The sequence below is a fragment of the Zalophus californianus genome, chromosome 16 (assembly GCF_009762305.2).
Source record: "Zalophus californianus isolate mZalCal1 chromosome 16, mZalCal1.pri.v2, whole genome shotgun sequence".
Lineage (NCBI taxonomy): Eukaryota > Metazoa > Chordata > Mammalia > Carnivora > Otariidae > Zalophus > Zalophus californianus.
The window spans coordinates 14402498-14422032 of NC_045610.1; the positions used below are offsets into that span (position 1 = coordinate 14402498).

Here is a 19535-nt window from a genome sequence, read left to right on the forward strand (position 1 = left end):
GCTGCCTGGGCCTTGGCAACGAGTCAGGGGCCCTGGGAAGGCGCCCTGGCGAGGCTGGGCATGTTTCCTTCTCCACAACCGAATGGCCTTCGGCCTCTTGCTGCCAGCTCTGCTCTCCCCCCGGGGGGAGAGACTTGGTTTGCTCCTGGCAGCGCAGGGGCTGCTGGGAAGGGAAGATAGAGCCTGCCAGCTTCGTGGTGGAGCTGGAGACCTGGGGCCGCGGGTGCAGTTGTCCTCTGGGAGACTGCGGGCCCCTCCCCCCTCCCACCAGAACCAGGACTGTCGGAGAGAGAGCTGCCGGGTCACCTGCAGGGGGCAGCATGAGCCAGCGGCCTCAGCCAGCCGCTTGACCCAGGAGGCCGGGTGCTCGGGCGCCTGCGACTGGTGGACGGTGGACGGCGGCCACCTCATGGCTTGGGCCCGGGTCTGCAGCAGCTGTTGCTGGCAGCTGGCTGAAGCCATCCTGCCCACCCCCACTGGGGTTAGGGCTGAGGAGAGGACCCCCTTACTGGGCCCTGCCCCGGCCAGCCAGTCCCAGGGCCCTCGGTCCTGAGGGGCCCAGGTACCCCAAACGCTGGGTTCTCCTGCTCCCCTAATGGCTTCGGCAGCAGTGACCCCCCTTTTGGTGGGTACAGGGAGGTGGGCCTGCGTGCTGGTAGCAGCTCCCCCTGGGATCCTGGAGCCACTAGGGCCCTCCTGGCCCACAGCCGTCCTTCTGGCCGACCTTGAGCAGGATGAGAGGCAGGGGGAGTGTGCCCTTCCCAGGGCTGCTCCAGCAGGCCTGGCCCCACTGAAACCCGAAGCCAGCCAGAGCTCCAGCCCTGGGCTGACCAGCTGCATGGGGGTGAGGGTGGAGGCAGAGGCCGGAACAGGGGACTCAGGCAGTCCCGAGCCTGAGCCGGAGAGCTGGCCGCTTCGTTGCCATGGTGGTCCCGAGACTCCAGAGTCCAGGAGAGGGCAGCCTCCAACTGCACCAGGTGGGCTGTGGGGGCAGGGAGCCAGGTGGCCATCCTCTTCTGGGGAGATCACTTGGCTTTAATCCAGGGGTAGGGAGACCTTCAGTGTTCCTTAGAGGAAGGAGGAGGGCAGAGCCACCATTCTGGGGCAATGGAGGCCCCCTGGGAACCAGCCACATTCCTTTGAAATCTGATAGGGGATTGGGATTGGGTACCATCTGGGACTAACCTGGTGCTGAGGTACCTTCTGGGCAGGCTCCCCGGCCTGGGGAAGACGGGAGGGAGCTGCAGCCATCCTGCCTTGTCTCCCCTGCCCTCCTTCCCATCCTTCCAGGCCCAGACTCAGGGAGCACAGGCTGCCCATCAGGGTCCGCGTTTCTAACTTCTCACTTTTGGGGTCTTAGACCTCAGCGCTGCTGCACCATATTTGGGGGGGCCCTCATCCCAGGGGCCTTCCAACAGCAAAGCCTTTTTCAAGGACCGAGTTAGGGGAAGCGCCTTCTCATATCTGCCATTCCTCTTGCTGCCTTTTGGAAGCTGACCAAGCACCACCCTTCTCCCCACCCTCCTGCCTGCTTCCTCATAGAGTCAGCCGAGTTCTCCCTTTGGGGTGGCTGCTCACTTTAGGAGCTTGGGTTCGCACTGCTGGGGCTGCGGGCTCACTAGCGAGAGGCCCTCGTGTGTCCTTGTGGGTCTCAGGAATCCCACCTCAGGCTTGGAGAGGTGTGCTGGGACGAGAGTGGTAACAGTCCTTGGAGATCCATAGTGGCCGAGATTGAGGGCAGTTTGATGGTCTGGCGGTGGGGGCTCTTGATGGGGAATCTGGGGTCCGCTCTTGACCTTGGACAAGGCTCTGAACTTTTCTGGGCCTCATACGTCCTTATTTGGAGGGAACTGTATCTGAGCTCCTGGCGGTCCTGTTTATCACTAAGCTGGGGGGACACAGGGAAGAGGGAGTGGCTTCTCTGCACACCGCCCCTGGCGTGCCCTTCTGTCCTGGGCTTATCTCCTTCCCTGAGGCCCCTGGCTCCACATTTCTGGTGGGTCTGGGCAGGGCCCACGGAGTTCTGGGGGAAATGCATCTCACTCCTAACAGGGAAGAGGAGGTGGTGTGTGGAGCAGAGCTGGGTGAGCTGACCTGTCTGGACCTCTCAGACAAGCAAGGGGCCTGACCGTGGGCGGAAAGGCCCATGGGCCAAGTGGATATCCAGGCAGGCCTGTGTTTTGCTGGCGTGATTGTGAGGAGGTCCTTGCTCCCCAGGGCAAGGAGGGGACTCTTCTTTATTCCCCTTAGTGCCTGGGTAGAAAGGGAAGGTGTTGTCACCTGCTTATTTCTCTTTCCCCACAGCATGTGAATTGGGTGCTGTTCACAAATACTGGACTTAACTCCACATGTGCAGTAATTAGTTCATTAATTCAGCGCACTTCTGTTGAATGCAAGAAAGATGGAGGAAGAAGATACAACTGCTAGTGTGAACAGCCCCCCGGAATGACAAAACAGTGCTCTGGGAGGTGGTCACCATGTCTCTGGGGGGCAATGAGGATGCAGTGATTCTGTTGTCAGGGGTCATTTGGGCAGGCTTTAGAGAAGGGGGTTTAGGGATGCCTGGGTGGCTCAGTCGGTTAAGCGTCCGAGTCTTGATTTCGGCTCTGGTCATGATCTCAGGGTCGTGAGATTCCAGCCCTGCGTTGGGCTCTTGAGTGCTGAGCATGGAAATCTGCTTGAGATTCTCTCTCCCTCTCCCCCTCCCTTGCTTCTGCTCTAAATAAATAAATAAATAGGGGGGGGGGGCTTATTTCACCTGGGCCTTGATGCATGGGTATGTTTGCCCGATGCAGTGGTATATTGAGGGCAGCATGAACTGCACGAAAGCACAGACGTGGGAGGGAAGATGTGGAGCCTGTTCTCAGGCTTCCTAGTAGTTTGTGTACCTGAGACATTGACAGGGAGAGCTGGTAGGAGCTGAGATGGGCTTCAGGCTGGTGCCTGAGAGTGTTGGCCTAAGAAGCTTGGATCTTGTGAACAGTGGGTTCTAAGTGGTGCTCTTGAAATAGGGAAAATGGCCTATCCGGGGCCGTGGCTGCAGAGGCTGGGTTCCATGACCAGTTTGGAGATTAGGCTGGGTGACTGGGGCGGGGGGGCATTTACAGAGCAGAGGCCAGCTTGTGGAGGCAAGTGAATTCCGTGTCAACAAGATGAGACTTGGGTGATGCCTAAAGGATGGCTACATGTTGAAAAGCTTGAGCAAGGCCTAGATTGGCCAGGTTAGCTGCATGACGGGAGGGCGTTTGAAGTCCTGGGAGATCAGGAGAGGCTGGGGCTTGGGACACCCACAGCCTGGGCTGCTGGAAGGGGGGGGGGTGGAGCTGGAGAGCAAGGAACAAGGGATCAGTGGCTACAGAGAAGGGGAGGAGAAAGTGAGCAGTGATGGGTGCTGCTGAGAAGTCACACACCTTGAGGCCAGAGAACAGTTGGGCTTGGGCCTTGGGGTGACTCTGGGGAGAGGGATTTGGGTGGTGTGCCCAGATGGAAGCCAGACTGGAAGACTGAGGAGCCGATGGAAGGGAAGGCCCAGGATGTGGAAGGGAGGAGGCAGTGGTCTCCAGGTGGCCAGGGTTGAGGGAAGTTGTGTGCCCAGTGTGAGTGGGACTGTGGGTCTGGGGTAGGGCTGAGTCTCGGGAGGAAGTGCAGCAGATGCCATTATGTGGCGCACATGTCCACCCAAGTGGGTGAGGCAGGTGGCCCCACTTACCTCAGCTCCTCCCTTGTTAGCTGCAGAGCTGCCGTCAGTCATGCTACTGAATGGGGACTGTCCAGAGGGCCTAAAGAAGGAAGAAAGGGCTGCTGAGCTATCCCGGGAAAATGGTGTGGATGAGGCCGAGCCGGGAGAGGAGACGACTGGACAGGAAGTCATTGTCATTCAGGACACAGGCTTTTCTGTGAAGATCCTGGCACCCGGGATTGAGCCCTTTTCCTTACAGGTGAGATGGAGGAGAGGGGTGCTGGGGACCAGAGCATGAGCCCATTAGGGCCTGGCTGTTGCTCGTCCTAGCCTTGGACTGTAGGGAAGGCAGTATGTCCTCAGCACGGTGTTTGGGGCCTTTTCCTTGGTAGGTGTCCCCCCAGGAGATGGTACAGGAGATCCACCAGGTTCTGATGGACCGTGAAGACACATGTCACCGCACGTGCTTCTCGCTGCACCTGGATGGCAACATGTTGGACCATTTCTCAGAGCTGCGCAGTGTCGAGGGGCTGCAGGAGGGCTCGGTGCTACGCGTGGTGGAAGGTTTGTCCAGAAGTTGGGCAGCCTGCCAAGGGAGGGCACACAGAGGTGGGGCCGGGTGGCACTCCACCCACCCTGGCTGGTATCTCAGTGTCACAGATGGGTGTGTGGAGGCTCGGAACAGTACTGAACTTGTGAAGGCAGGATTGGAGCCCAGATCTGCTCCTCAGGCCTTCACATGTGTACTCTCCAACGTTATAGGTTAAATATCAAAGTCATGTTTTTTGGTTTTGTTTTGTTTTTAAAAAAACAGTACCAACTGGGGCGCCTGGGTGACTCAGTCAGTTAAGCATCTGACTCTTATTTCAGCTCAGGTCGTGATTTCGGGGCTGTGAGTTGAGCCCTGCATCGGGCTCCACACCGGGCATGGAGCCTGCTTGAGATTCTCTCTCCCTCTCCCTGTGCCCTTCCTTCCCTCCCCCCAACTCAACACTTGCGTGCTCACTTTCAAACAAAAACAAAAAACGGGCGCCTGGGTGTGCATGCGTATGTGCTCGCTCGCTCTCTCTCTCTCTCTCTCTCTCTCATCAGATAAATACAATCTTAAAAAACGGTACCAAGGGCTTGAAATCAGCCCAAATTCTATAGAAAGAAAAGTTAAATCTTGGGGCTCAGTCGTTAAGCGTGTGCCTTCAGCTCAGGTCATGATCTCAGGATCCTGGGATCCAGCCCCTCATCGGGCTGTCTGCTTGGTGGGAAGTCTGCTTCTCCCTCTGCCCCTCCCTTTGCTTATTCTCTCTCTCAAAGTAAATAAAATCTTAAAAAAAAAAAAAAATGAAACGGTTACAGCTTAGAATAAAAAAAAAGAGGGAGAAAAGTTAAATCTCATAAAGAAATTAAGTTTCACAGCTCTCAAGTAGAGCAGTCAGGCCCAGTTGGCAGCAGTCGGCTGGTGTGGTGAGGCTGGTTTGCTTGTAAAATAAAAGCTTCCGTGACCTTGGGTCCCCAGGGGAGAGAGATAGCTCAGAGGTTCCGGGCAATGTGAGCTTGTTAAAAGCAAATGTGGAAAGTGTAATGCAAGCATGCCCAAACTTAATTGATGATGAAGTCTCTCTTCTCCCTCAAAAGAGCCCCCATTAAAATTCACGAAGCATATATTGGGGGGTAGTGTTGTAGTTATGGGGAAGTTCTCAGGCCACGCCCGAGCAAGGGCCGCCCTGGGAGAGCAGGATTGAGGCTGCGGTGTAGGGGCCCTGCCACTCCTCGGGCCTTCCCACGTGGGACACCTTTGAGAGCAGGGGGCTTTTGTGGGCTCCCCGAGGTCTGTGTGCTTCAGGAAGCATTTTTTGTGCCCTTTGGCTGAAGGTTCTTTGCAAACAAGGATCCTTGCCTAACGGAAGGGGGTGTGTGTGTTGAATCCAGCTTATGTGCTCATAATGGAATCTGTAAGTGGAGGCCTAAAATGTGAAAATCAATACTACCATGGTAGCCGGATGGCTGCCTTCTCTGTGCTGGGCAGGTTGGTGCAGTGGGGGGGGCGGGCCCGGCTCACGTGCTGCCCCTCGCCCTCCTGACAGAACCGTACACAGTCCGTGAGGCCCGCATCCACGTGCGCCATGTCCGGGACCTGCTCAAGAGCCTTGACCCATCCGATGCCTTCAACGGGGTTGACTGCAACTCCTTGTCCTTCCTGAGCGTCTTTACTGATGGCGACCTGGGAGGTGCGGGAGGCATTGGGGCTGGGGGTTGGGCAGAGGGTCCAGGGGCAAATTGACCAGGGGCTGGTGAAGGGGCTAGGGGCCAGGCCTTGCCACCAGGAGGGGGCAGGGCTGGAGGCCTCCATGCTGGGGCCAATTTGCCCCTGGGTGGCCCTGTACTGACCACCAGCCTCGGGTCCCTCAGACAGCGGGAAGCGGAAGAAAGGCTTGGAGATGGACCCCATTGACTGCACCCCACCTGAGTACATCCTTCCAGGGAGCCGGGAGCGACCATTGTGTCCCCTGCAGCCCCAGAACCGTGACTGGAAGGTAGTATACCCGGAACAGACAGGGAGCAGGCCGCTGGTGGGGCGGGGCAGGGAGGGGGGCGGTGCACCACACCCAGAGGCCTAGCCCCCGCTCATACTTGGCCATTCTTGCAGCCCCTGCAGTGCCTAAAAGTGCTCACCATGAGTGGCTGGAACCCGCCCCCTGGGAACCGCAAGATGCACGGGGACCTCATGTACCTGTTTGTGATCACAGCCGAGGACCGGCAAGTCAGCATCACGGCGTCCACGCGGGGCTTTTACCTGAACCAGTAAGTCCCTGTGTGAGCCCACCCAGGTCTTTGGGTGGCTACTTGGGGTGCCCTGTGCAGTGACCACCCTCTCCCCACAGGTCCACAGCATATCACTTCAACCCCAAGCCTGCCAGTCCCCGCTTCCTCAGCCATTCCCTGGTGGAGCTTCTCAACCAGATCAGCCCCACCTTCAAAAAAAACTTTGCTGTGCTGCAGAAGAAAAGGTAGCGCCTTTGCCCTGTCTCTGCTCCTTGTCTCCCACCCCGCGAGGGGGTGGGGCTGCATCTTCCCTCAGCCCCATGGAAGCTTCCCTCAGAAGCCCTCAGCTGCAGCTTCCCTCAGAAGCCCTATGCCCTCAGCCCCCAGCACCCCGGAGCCTCACCTTAGGGAGCTGCTAGACTCCAAGACAGCAGTCCTAGAAGAGGTGCCCATTTGCTTCTGTTAGACTCTGCGGGGGCAGGGTCTCCGGGCTGGGAGGCACGAGCGCTGGTGCGGGTGTCAGAGAAGGGGGCTAGGCCAGGGCTCTGAGCTTGGCCGTCTTCCCCATTTCCCCCTGTCGCTGCCACAGGGTCCAGCGTCACCCCTTCGAGAGGATTGCCACCCCGTTCCAGGTGTACAGCTGGACAGCCCCCCAGGCAGAGCATGCCATGGACTGTGTGCGTGCGGAGGATGCTTACACCTCCAGGCTGGGCTATGAGGAGCACATTCCTGGACAGGTGCCTGCAGCCTGGCCCCGCCCTCCCTGGACCCCTCTCTCCCCCACCCTGGGTGGGTGCCAGGCTGGGTTCTGTGCACCTCCTGGAAACTTTATCTGCTTGTCTGTCTGGTTCACCTGGGAGCGTGTGAGGCTGTCCACAGGCAGGCGGAGGGAGGGGCTACCCAGAGCAGGTCTTGGGGCCTGGGCTGATCCGGCATCTCCCTCCTTGGTCACTTTGCAGACCCGGGACTGGAAACGAGGAGCTGCAGACGACAAGGGAACTGCCCCGCAAGAACCTGCCTGAGCGGCTGCTTCGAGAAAGAGCTATATTCAAGGTGCCTACAGCTCCTTCTGCCTGACTGGCAGCCTCAGGCCTGCTTGCCACCTGCGAAGAGGGCCGGTCAGGGTACCCTGCAGGGCACTGGCTGGCTTCTCGCCTCCGGGCAGACTATCCCAGCTCCGTTTTGTGACCTCTCTGAGACTTGGGAGGCCAGGGGCTGGGCGGAGGGTAGGGGGACCTCCTCCATTGTGGGCTGCGTGACAGGTTTCTCCCGGCTTCCCACCCACCGCTGTCTGCCACTGGGACCTCGCCTGGGCACATGTGATACTACCTAGAGAGAGGAGGAAAAATAATGCTTTCAGAAGAGCCGTTTTTAACCTCCTATAATCTTCCTGCCTAGAGATGATAATGGTAAACCTAAGATGGCACTGTTTTGAGTACTGACTTGGCCAGCGCCTCTGTCAGGTGTCTTACAGGCACCATCTGGAACTTTTTGGACACCTCGTAAAGGTTGATACTTTGATTGTCACTGTTTTATTGGCGGGGAAAACAGGTCTGAGAGGGGACCTGGCCAAGTTCACCTGGCACATAATGGGTGGATCCAAGACCCGCTCTAGTCCTTTCCCTCCTTGTTAATCCCTGAGCTCTGTGTCTCAGCATAAGTTAACGTTTTTTCAAAAAATGGGTTTCTTGCCTTTTTCTAAGTGAGGAAGCCGATGTTAGACCCCCCCCCCCCCCCCCGTGGCCCCGGGGCCATCTACTTGCCCGCACTGTCTGGGTGAGCTTGGCCAGGCGGGCCGAAACCTGCGGCTCCCGGGGATGGGGCCTTTCTCACCCTCCTGGTCTCGACCGCCCCACAGGTGCACAGTGACTTCACGGCCGCAGCCACGCGGGGTGCCATGGCGGTCATCGATGGCAATGTGATGGCCATCAACCCCAGTGAGGAGACCAAGATGCAGATGTTCATCTGGAACAACATCTTCTTTAGCCTGGGCTTTGACGTTCGTGATCACTACAAGGACTTCGGTGGGGACGTGGCGGCCTACGTGGCACCCACCAATGACCTGAACGGTGTGCGCACGTACAACGCCGTCGACGTGGAGGGGCTGTACACGCTGGGCACGGTGGTGGTGGATTACCGGGGTTACCGCGTCACGGCCCAGTCCATCATCCCAGGCATCCTGGAGCGGGACCAGGAGCAGAGCGTCATTTACGGCTCCATTGACTTCGGCAAGACCGTGATGTCGCACCCTCGCTACCTGGAGCTTCTGGAACGTACCAGCCGGCCTCTCAAGATCCTGAGGCACCGGGTGCTCAACGACCGTGACGAGGAGGTGGAGCTCTGCTCCTCTGTGGAGTGCAAGGGCATCATCGGCAACGACGGGCGCCACTACATCCTCGACCTGCTGCGCACCTTCCCCCCCGACCTCAATTTCCTGCCCGTGCCCGGCGAGGGGCTGCCTGAGGAGTGCAGCCGCGCCGGCTTCCCCCGTGCCCACCGGCACAAGCTCTGCTGTCTGCGCCAGGAGCTGGTGGACGCCTTCGTGGAGCACAGGTGAGGCTTGGGTGGGCGCCCAGCTGGCAGGCGGTCCTGGGGCCTGCTCCTTGACGGGACAGGCTCGGGAAAGTGACGAGCAGCCCGCTCTGGCCACGGTCATTACACCCCCGGCCCCCCTACTGTGACATCGGGCTCCGCAACGTGGACGTCCAGGAGCTTTCTGTTGGTGGAGAGCCAGCAAACCAGCTAGACCAGGGCTCTCAGAGGTGGCGCTGTTCCTCTAAGGGGGCATGTGGAAATCCGCTAAAGGTGGTTTTTTGTTGTTGTTTTTTAAGATTTTATATTTATTCATTTGAGAGAGACAGAGTGATCGAGAGCACAAGCAGGGGGAGCGGCAGGGAGAGGGAGAAGCAGACTCCCCGCTGAGCAGGGAGCCCGATGCGGCGCTCGATCCCAGGACCCCGGGATCATGACCTGAGCCGAAGGTGGACGCCCAACCGACTGAGCCACCAAGGCGCCCCTGCTAAAGTGTTTTTAAATGCCCCAGTGCCGGGGGCTGTCATCACTGCTGGCATTTAGTGCTCAGGAGTCAGCCACATCAAATGTCCCACACTGCAACCAATCTGCTCAAAATGCCGGTGAGGCTCCCTCTCCCATGTGAGCCTGGCCTGCACGGAGCCCCTGGCTTCTCCCCCACTCTCACCCAGCTGTCGCCCTCCAGTTGGGAAGAGCTCGGTTTGGGTGGTGACCTGCTGCTGCCCGTTGGAGTTGCTGGGGTGGCACAGGCCAGGAGTCGGGGGCCTGGCACGGGTCCCTGCCGGCCAGCCAGTGAGGCTTCCGGAGAGCTCTTTCCCATCTCCTGCTCTGCCCGGTCTGCTGTGTTTTAGGTACCTCCTCTTCATGAAGCTTGCTGCCCTGCAGCTCATGCAGCAGAAGGCCAGCAGGATGGAGAACCCCACCTCGCTGGAAAACGGTGACTCCCCGTCCTCAGAATCTAAGCCTGAAGACCCTCCAGGACCCGAGGCAGGAAGTGAGGAGGAAGGTGGCAGTGCTAGCGGCCTGGCCAAGGTGAAGGAGCTAGCGGAGACCATCGCCTCAGACGACGGGACAGGTGGGGCTGCTGTGGATGCGGGGAGGGCCGAGCCCCACTTCTGTCCCAGCAGCTGGTGCTGGCTGAGGCCGGGGGGTGGCGGGTGCTTGGGCCAGCCGGAGGGAGGCCCGCAGGTGTGTCTGCGTGGAGCTAGGGGAGGCTCAGGGTAGCACCTGGTAGTGCTGGTCGCGGGGTGGGAAGCTGCCTCCCAGCCAGCCGTGTCTCCACAGCAGACCCTCGGAGCCGGGAGGTGATCCGCAACGCATGCAAGGCAGTTGGCTCCATCAGCAGCACAGCCTTTGACGTTCGCTTCAACCCTGATATCTTCTCACCAGGCAAGCCCTGCGTCAGGGCGGGTGGAGGACCACACGGGCCATCTTGGGGCCCTTGGTGCTGGTGGGTGCTGGTATCTGTCTCCCCCACCCTCCTCTCTTCTGCCTCGCTCAGGCCTCTGCTGTTCTTCCCACAGGGGTTCGCTTCCCAGAGTCCTGCCAGGAGGAAGTTCGGGACCAGAAGCAGCTGCTGAAAGACGCCGCTGCCTTCCTGCTCTCCTGCCAGATCCCTGGCTTGGTGAGGGAGGTGCCAGGGTGGGGGAGAGGGCTGCACAGGGCATGCTGTTAAAGGCCCTGGTGCCTCATCCATCCAGTTCTGGAAGCTGTGGAACCTTAGACCTGCTGATCTGTGAGGGCGGCGGGCCAGAGTGCTTGCCACCATCGTACGGATAGGGCAGCTGACCCAGAGAGGCCAAGGGAGGCATCAGGCACAGAGTCTGCTCTATTGTGCCTTTCACAGGAGCTGGCAGCTGGGGGTCTGGGCCTCTGAGCCCCCGTGTGACAGGACAGCTTAAGGGAGGGTGACAGGGGGCGGGGCATCTGGAAAAAAGGTGGGGAGGGTCCTATCTTCTTGGCCTCACAAGCCTTGTACATAGGCTCCTTGGATGATGGGGAGCTTGCTCCCTAGTAAGGTAGCCCTGTGGTCGGGTAGCATGCTTGTCTCAGATCTTGGAGCCAAGTGTTCTGTGCCAGCTGCCTGGGCCCCCTGCCTGACCTCTCTGAGGCTTGGCACAAACCTTCCAGGCTTGGCAAAGCTGTGGCCCCCAAGTGGTCACCTCTGCTCTGTCCTCCATGCTCAGAGGGGAGCCCTCACCCCTGCTGCTCTATGGGGTGGGCCTGGCAGTCACAGGGTGACTGCTCTCCCATTTTTCTGTTGCTTGTGCAAAAGGCTGGGGGATACATTTCTCCTGTGTCCTGGCTGCTGCTTTGCCTTCTTCCCTCTTCCCAACTGGGAGCTCGGGTCTCAGTGCCCTCCTTCCCTCAGGACCTCAGGACAGCATGAGCTCCCCGCCAGGAAGACGCAGGGTGGGAGGAGGCAGAGGGTCCAGGCTGGGGGGGCCTGACCTGCTGCAGCCCACAGGTGAAGGACTGCATCGACCACGCGGTGCTGCCCATGGACGGGGCCACGCTGGCTGAGGTGATGCGTCAGCGGGGCATCAACATGCGCTACCTGGGCAAGGTGCTGGACCTGGTCCTCCGGAGCCCGGCCCGAGAACAGCTGGACCACATCTATGTGAGTGGTGCTCGGGGTGGCAGGCTATGCGGCAGGGGGGCTGAGTGGAGGCCTGGGGCGGGACCCAGACTCCCTTCTCTGAACCCTTGCAGAAAATTGGCATCGGAGAGCTCATCACTCGCTCTGCCAAGCACATCTTCAAGACATACTTACAGGTATGGCGGGGCGGGGCAGGGGGAGGCAGGGGAAGAGCCCTGGGCTGGGGCCTGAGGGCCCTTACAACATGAGTCCAAAACTCCCTGCAGGGAGTGGAGCTCTCAGGCCTCTCAGCTGCCATCAGCCACTTTCTGAACTGCTTCCTGAGCTCCTATCCCAACCCCGTGGCCCACCTGCCCGCCGATGAGCTGATCTCCAAGAAGAGGAACAGGAGGAGGAGAAACCGGCCCCTGGGGGCGGCAGATAACACGGCCTGGGCTGTCATGACCCCCCAGGAGCTCTGGAAGAACATCTGCCAGGAGGCCAAGAACTATTTCGACTTCAGCCTTGAGTGGTGCGTGAGCAACACTGCGGGGACGCTGGGCACTCAGCACGAGGGCCGCTGGGGGCCAGGGCCTGTGGTTGCAATGGGTGGGCTAGGAGAGGAGGAAGGGAGCAGTGGAGGGCTGCTTGCTCCTGGAGTGGGGATGGGGGCTGTTGGTCTGGGTCCTGGCTGGTGAGTACTTGGTACTCAGGTGGGGAGGCAGCTGTGGACAAGGGGCCGAGACGGGCTGGGCTGCCCAGGCCCACATGGCCGCCTCTCCCCCAGCGAGACCGCGGACCAGGCCGTGGAGATGTATGGCCTGCAGAAGATCACGCTGCTGCGGGAAATCTCCCTGAAAACCGGAATCCAGGTGGGTGCCTCGGGGGGGGGTCCGTCCCACGCCCTTGCTCCTGTAGGCTCCTGCAGGGCCACCAGGGTGGGGGCGGGGGGCTTTCTCTCGACATGGGGTGGTAGGCTGGCAGGTGCCAGCCATGTGAGCTTGGGGTTGAGGCCACCTGTGGGGCTTGGGCTGTGCCCCCAGATCCTGCTGAAGGAGTACGGCTTCGACAGCCGCCACAAGCCCGCGTTCACCGAGGAGGACGTGCTCAATATCTTCCCCGTGGTCAAGCACGTCAACCCAAAGGCCTCGGACGCCTTCCACTTCTTCCAGAGTGGGCAGGCCAAAGTACAGCAGGGTGCGTGACCAGGTGTGGCCGGGGGGAGGGGGCTCCCCTGGCCCAGCCCTGACCTTGCCACCCTTGGGGGTGCCCTGCAGGCTTCCTGAAGGAGGGCTGTGAGCTCATCAATGAGGCCCTGAACCTGTTTAACAACGTGTACGGAGCCATGCACGTGGAGATCTGCGCCTGCTTGCGCCTCCTTGCTCGTCTCCACTACATTATGGGCGACTACGCCGAGGTGGGCCTGGAGCACCCTCTGGGCTGTCAGCGGAGGCCTTGGCGCCTGGCTTGGCACTGGGGGATGGCTAGCGAGGGAGCCGGGGCTGTGTTCTCACCCCATTGCCACAGGCAGCAGAGGTCCAGGCCTGGGAAAGTGCGCCCCGTCTGTGGGGCCAAGGGTGCTGCTCTCCCTGGGGCCCCCCCCCCCGGGGAGGAACAGGCAGAGACCAGGGAGACTGCCTGGGCTTTCTTCCCTTGCTCTGCAGCTCTGGAGTGATGTCGGGAGAGCCGCCATGCTTGTGGACAGAGTGCTGACAGGACCTCCCTTCACAGGGACAGTGGGGAGGGTGGGTTCTCAGAGTCATTAGACCTGGGGCCTTGTGAGAGGTGTGAAGCTGCTCGGAGCATCGCTAAGCGATCCTTGGCCTTGTTGGCCTGGGACTTCAAGAGGCTGCTTCATGGGGCAGGTGCACTGTACGCCCCCACTCCTCAACCGTAGAGTTTTTCTTTTGTTTGTGTGTGCCTTTTTTTTTTTTATTGCTTTATTTTTAGTCTAATGTTAAATTTGTATAGATGTTTGCACAGATTTTGTCAGGAGCAAAAGGCTCAAGACAAGCTATTTAAAAAGGCCTCAGAGTGGGGCATGGCCTTCCATGCTCAGAACTGAGTTTTGAACACTTCTCTGCTGAGGAGGCTGAGTCGCTTGGGGGCTGCTTGGGGGCCAGGCAGACTCGATGTGGGGAGCTCCCCACCCTGGGATGACGATTCCCCACCTCTCCCAGGCCCTGAGTAACCAACAGAAGGCAGTGCTGATGAGCGAGCGAGTGATGGGCATCGAGCACCCCAACACCATCCAGGAATATGTGAGCAGCCGGTCGGGGCGGGGCCTGCCGGGGGGGAGGGCGTGGCCACCGGGCCTGACACGGCTGCCCCCGCAGATGCACCTGGCCCTGTACTGCTTCGCCAGCAGCCAGCTGTCCACGGCCCTGAGCCTGCTGTACCGCGCCCGCTACCTCACCCTGCTCGTGTTCGGGGAGGACCACCCCGAGATGGCCCTGCTGGATGTGAGTGCCGGGGGACCAGCGGGGGGTGTGGTGGGGTGAGCCTCAGTCCTGGGGAAGCAGGACTGACCCAGGCCCTCCCGCTCTCCCCAGAACAACATCGGGCTGGTGCTGCATGGAGTGATGGAGTATGACCTATCACTGCGCTTCCTGGAGAACGCGCTGGCTGTCAGCACCAAGTACCACGGGCCCAAATCCCTCAAGGTGGCCCTCAGGTGAGGCCGTGCTGGCTTAGGGGCAGGGGGGCACCCAGGGCCATGGTGACGAGGTCCCAGGAGGCAACTCGGGATAGAGGGTGGACATGGGATCCAGCATCCTGGCTTCCATCTGACTCCTGAGGAATTTTCTCTAAACTTCGTCTCTTCTCCGAGTCCTGGGCTTGTTTGTTCCCCTCGGGTGGATTCCAGAGCCGAATCTAGAGTGGTCTGCACACCCCCATCATGCCCCCGCCCACGCCTGTCCCTCTGTGCCCTGCACACCTCCTTGCAGCCACCACCTTGTGGCCCGGGTCTACGAGAGCAAAGCCGAGTTCCGGTCAGCCCTGCAGCACGAGAAGGAAGGCTACACCATCTATAAGACCCAGGTGGGCCGCGGCAGGGGCTGGGGAGGTGGCGTTGGGCCCGTGGGCTGTGGCATTGCTGACCCCCTCCTGCCTGTGCCCTACCCCACCCCCACCCCCGTAGCTGGGCGAGGACCACGAGAAGACCAAGGAGAGCTCCGAGTACCTCAAGTGCCTGACCCAGCAGGCCGTGGCCCTGCAGCGCACCATGAACGAGATCTACCGCAACGGCTCCAGCGCCAACATCCCGCCCCTCAAGGTGGGTGTCACCCCCCCCCCCCCCCCGCGGGCGCCCGTGGCCCGGCCTCCCGGCGCCGCTCGTGGCTCACCTGCCCTGCCGCCCCTCAGCTCACAGCCCCCAGCATGGCCAGCGTCCTGGAACAGCTCAACGTCATCAACGGCATCCTCTTCATTCCTCTCAGGTGAGGCCCCCCTCCGAGTGCGCTCCGCACCCGCGTGGAAGTTGGCTTTAGTGTTTTGCTTTTCAAAATAAATAATTCACTGTCGTGGCTCGGAATTGAGAAGTACAGCCAGTGGTAAGAAGCGCCCTGTGAATCTTCCAGGAAATAGTCTGCGTAGTTGAGCAGACACATGTCTGTGATCTTTCTTTTTTTTTTTTTTCCTTTTTTCCCTTTTTATTTGCACACAGTTGTGGCAGAGCACGGCCAGGGCTGCATCTACCCCACGCTTGCTGTGCCCCGGTGGTCTTTCCCTGTCCGCGCCTCGAGAGCAACTGTCTACGTCCTCGGGCCTCCTGCCCCCACGCGGGCATCGCCCCCCCCAGCCGGGCCCTGCCTCCCTGCCGCCGCTGGGGGACGTGGCGTGGCCAGCCAGGGGCTAGGGCGGCTCGGCGTGCCGCCGGGGGTCGTGCGCCTGCCCCGCTGGCACTTGCCGTGTGCGTGAGCTGGAGGTGGAGGCTGAGGCAGAGCCAGCCCTTAACGGGAGGCCGTGCCACATGCGCGGAGCTCGTACTTTGAGCGCTTAGAAGCCTTTGGCTTTGGGGAGGGAAGCACTTGTTCCGCACGTGTCTCTCCAGACAAAGAACGAGCCTGGTTTTGCCCCGGGTGTAGGTGTAACCAGGGCCAGTAAGGTGACAGAGGGCCCAGGCTTGCTCTGACACCTGCCTTTCGCCCCTGTCCTTTACTCAGCCAAAAAGACTTGGAGAATCTGAAAGCCGAGGTGGCGCGGCGGCAGCAGCTCCAGGAGGCCAGCAGAAACAGGGAGAAGGCTGAGGAACCCATGGCCACCGAGCCTGAGCCAGCAGGGGCCGCAGAGAACTCAGCCTCCCAGCCCCGGGCCGCCAAGGACCCTTCCTCCCCAAGCTTGCAGGGGTAGAAAGGGAGAGACAGATGGACAGTCAGCCGGCTGCCCCGTTGCCCAGTGATCCAGACTCCAGGAGAAGGGGGGCATGCCCTGCAGATCGGGAGAGGAAACAGGTCCCTCTTCTTCCATGTTTCCAACCCCAACCCCACCCCGAAGCATCCTCCTGGGACCCTGGCCTGCCTGCCCCTTCCCCAAAGACGTTTTTGCACTGGTTCAATGAATATACGATGCAGAGGCCTAATTGAAGACACGTGGATGGAGTGTGTGGGCATCCGTTCCCAGTTGGGGGGCCAGTGCCCCCTCGGGCCCCCCCCCCAGCAGGTGTGTGCGAGTGTGTCCGTGCCTGTGAGTGTGTCGGTCCGTCCTTCCTAACCTGTACATAGCCCCACGTTGGTTCCGAGTGGATGGCGTGAAGATGAGATTTCTCAGGTCGCTCATATGTTTGACGTCACGGCTGCTGCATGTGCCGCCGCTGCCCCTCGGCCCAACTTGGCCTCAAGTCCAGGTTTGACGCCAAAAAGGGGAGCTTTCCTGTGTCCTAGGGTGGGGAGCCAGACGCCAAAAAGGGGAGCTTTCCTGTGTCCTAGGGTGGGGAGCCAGAGCTCTGCGGCAGGGCCGGAGGGTGGGGGTGCACTTTAGCTCCGCAGCAAGGTGGTGGCTACTGGGCCGGGCCTTGCTGCGCTCGCGGGCGCGGGGAGGGCGGGCGCGCGGCGGTGGTTGCCCAGACAGACGCCTGTCGCCTGTCCCGCTCCCTGCCTCCCAGCTGGGGCCCACCCCGGGGGGCTTTGTCTGAATGTATCCTCCCCCTTGTAACCTGAGCTGCCAGACGCACAGTGGGCACCGTGGGCACAGTGGGGCTGGGGTAGGCGGAGGGAGGGACCGGGGGAACCAGGGCTGAGTCCTGGATCCTGGTGGGGAATTGACTAGATACAGAAGTGATTGCCACTTGGTGGTGGAGCCCAGCTCCCTACGTGGTCCTTGTCACACAAGCACCTCCTACAGAGAGGAGCTCTGGGGCGGGGTGGGGGGGTGTCCGTGGAAGGCGGTGGCTCCCGCAAGCCCCACCTACTCCCTCTCCCGCTTCCTCTGTGCCTGCTGTCGGAGCCCTGATGGGGGAGGGGGGAGCACCCCACCCTGGTGGGCTTGAGGGACCCGTTCCCGGGCTGGGGCCTCTGCCCGGGGCTTTGTGGGGAGCTGCTTCTGGGTATGGTCTGTCCACATCCCTTGTTTCAAAGGCAGTGGGTGTGAGCTAGCAAGCGAAGCCTCCCCACCGCTGATCAAGAACTTTTTCTTGTTTTTAAACCATCACGTCTTCATTTCACATTGGAATAAAGTGAGTTTTGAAACCTGCTGCCCCAGCCTCTCCTGTGTGTTCTGTCCAGGCTCGTGCCACGGGGAGGGCTGTTGCCAGAAGTATTACTGGTGCAGGAGTTTAAAGCCCAGGAATGTGTATAAATTAGGTCAAATTGAAGGTTCTCCTGAAAAGGTCTTTTAAGGCGGGTAGAGTCCCAGGCACCCAGCTAGGGTTTCCCTGACTGCCGACACAGCAGGTGTCACCCGTCGGTCACAGAAGAGGAGGCTGAGAGTCACTCCTCTATAGAGATTTGTGTGGTACAGGGTTGGGTGAAGGCCAGTTGGAATGAGGGGTGCCATAGGCTGGGGACCCGGGCCCTGGACTTGCTGGCCTTGATAAGTTGCTCAACACCTGATTTTGGGCTGCCCTTGTCCCTTTGAGTCGGGAGAACTGGGCGGTGGCCTCCAGAAGGCTAGGACTGCGGGAAAAACTCATGTTTGCTGTCCTAGGGTAAATTCTGGGTGAGCTAGGCTGTTGTGGAGATGTAGTGAGATGGGGGCAGGGATAGCCGGTGAGCGTGAGGGGCAGGTCCTGTCTCCAGGAAGAGGGGAAGTCTCATAACTGGCCGCTGCTACTTGGCTATCTTGAGCAGGTGGGCCTCAGCAGCATGCGCACGGCAATACCGTCTTGAGTCTTGACGGGTTTTTTGTGTGCGTCTAACAAATTCTCTGAAAAGAAAAAAATACTCCAGCCCGAGTATTGGTTACTTTTCCCGAGCTGACTGGAAAGATATTCTTGACCTTGAAGTTTTTTTTCTTCTTTTTTAAAGATTTTACTTACTCATTTGTCAGAGCTTACAAGCAGGGGAGGGAGAAGCAGGCTTCCCACTGAGCAGGGAGCCCGATGGATTTAACATGCATGTCACTTTTATACTTAAGTATCTTTTTTGAAAAGCTAGTATAACCAAATTAAGCTTTTAAGATTGTATCAGACGACGACGACTGTATCATCTGTCTCCACTCCTTCCTGCCCTTCAAACTGCCATTGTGAAATGGGTATTTTTTTTAAAGATTTTATTTATTTGACAGAGAAGAGAGCGCACAGGCAGGGGGAGCAGCAGAGGGAGAGGGAGAAGCAGACTCCCCGCTGGGCAGGGAGCCCAACACGGGGCTCGATCCCAGGACCCCGGGATCATGACCTGAGCCAAAGGCAGACGCTTAACGACTGAGCCACCCAGGTGTCCCATGAAATGGGTGTTGAGAGGATTGTTGGACCACACTGAGGAACCTGTGTACCCTGAGGCAGAGAACCAGGGAGCCTGCTGTGGCCTGAGTACTTCCACATTCCTACTGCCAGAATCCAAGCTGTCAAATCCAGGGGCGCCCTGGTGGCTCAGTTGAGTGTGCCTTCGGCTCAGGTCATGATCCCAGGGTCCTGGGATCGAGCCCCATATGGAGCTCCCTGCCCAGCGGGGAGTCTGCTTGTCCCTCTCCCTCCGCCCCTCCCACCTGCTCCTGCTCACTCTTTCTCAAATACATAAAATCTTAAAATCAAATCCAGCAAAGCATGCATATCAGGACGCCTACGGAGGACAGGTGGCCTTGCTCAAATGCAGACTGAAATACTCCCATTAGACAGGCAAATCCATCGATAAAAAAAAAAAAAGATGCAAACCATGCAGGACCCAATTATCCTGAGAACAAGGTCATTTCAGAATGATTTAGGAGTTCCAAGTGTAGGCAACATAATCCTTGCTGACCCATTCCCAGGCTCCGCCCTGTTCCCAAGGGTCATCTCCCCAGGGAGTTCGCAGTGTGATGTGGTGTGATAGAGGGCCTCGGGGGGGGGGGGGGGGGCGGGAGGAGGGTTATTCCCGCTTTGCTGAAGGTTAAAAAACTGAGAGGTCAGAAGGTCCTCCTTACACTTTAGATAGCTAACAAGATGCGTAACATAGGCAGAACCAGATTAGGGAAAGAGCGTGTGCATTTGGGTTTGAGTCCCAGCTCACCGTTTTAGCTGGGCTTCATACCCTTGGCATAAGACTTAAAGTGAGCTAAACTCACAACCCCGAGATCAACCACTGATTCTAATCAATGAGAAGCTAGTTGAATGAATCAGAATCAGTGGTTTTCAAGCTTGAGCCTACGTCAGAATCATCTGGATGGCTTGTTAAAATTGATTTTTCATATAGAGGTTTCAGATACAGTAGGTCTGAGCTGGAGCTCAAGAGCTTGCATTTCTAATGAGTTCCCAAGTACTGCTGCCACTGGTCTGCTGGGGAACATCGTGAGAATCACTTTCTTAGAGAATTCTGGTAGGTCTGTCAGCATCCAAAAATTGCATGCAAGTCAAGT

General features: G+C 59.2%; 1 protein-coding gene across 1 annotated transcript; it reads left to right on the plus strand.

Moving 5' to 3' along the window:
- Positions 1–753: 753 nt before the first annotated feature.
- CLUH (clustered mitochondria homolog) lies at positions 754–17240 on the plus strand. Its single transcript, XM_027626455.2, is given in 27 exon segments — positions 754–977; positions 3730–3938; positions 4072–4243; positions 5758–5901; positions 6083–6207; positions 6321–6475; positions 6556–6681; positions 7026–7173; positions 7396–7407; positions 7409–7489; positions 8295–8989; positions 9820–10043; positions 10253–10357; positions 10492–10592; positions 11436–11588; positions 11681–11743; positions 11834–12078; positions 12334–12418; positions 12590–12743; positions 12824–12963; positions 13727–13807; positions 13883–14008; positions 14099–14220; positions 14495–14588; positions 14689–14823; positions 14913–14986; positions 15713–17240. Coding segments are annotated over 27 exon segments (4095 nt in total). The 5' UTR covers positions 754–838; the 3' UTR covers positions 15900–17240.
- Positions 17241–19535: the final 2295 nt, after the last annotated feature.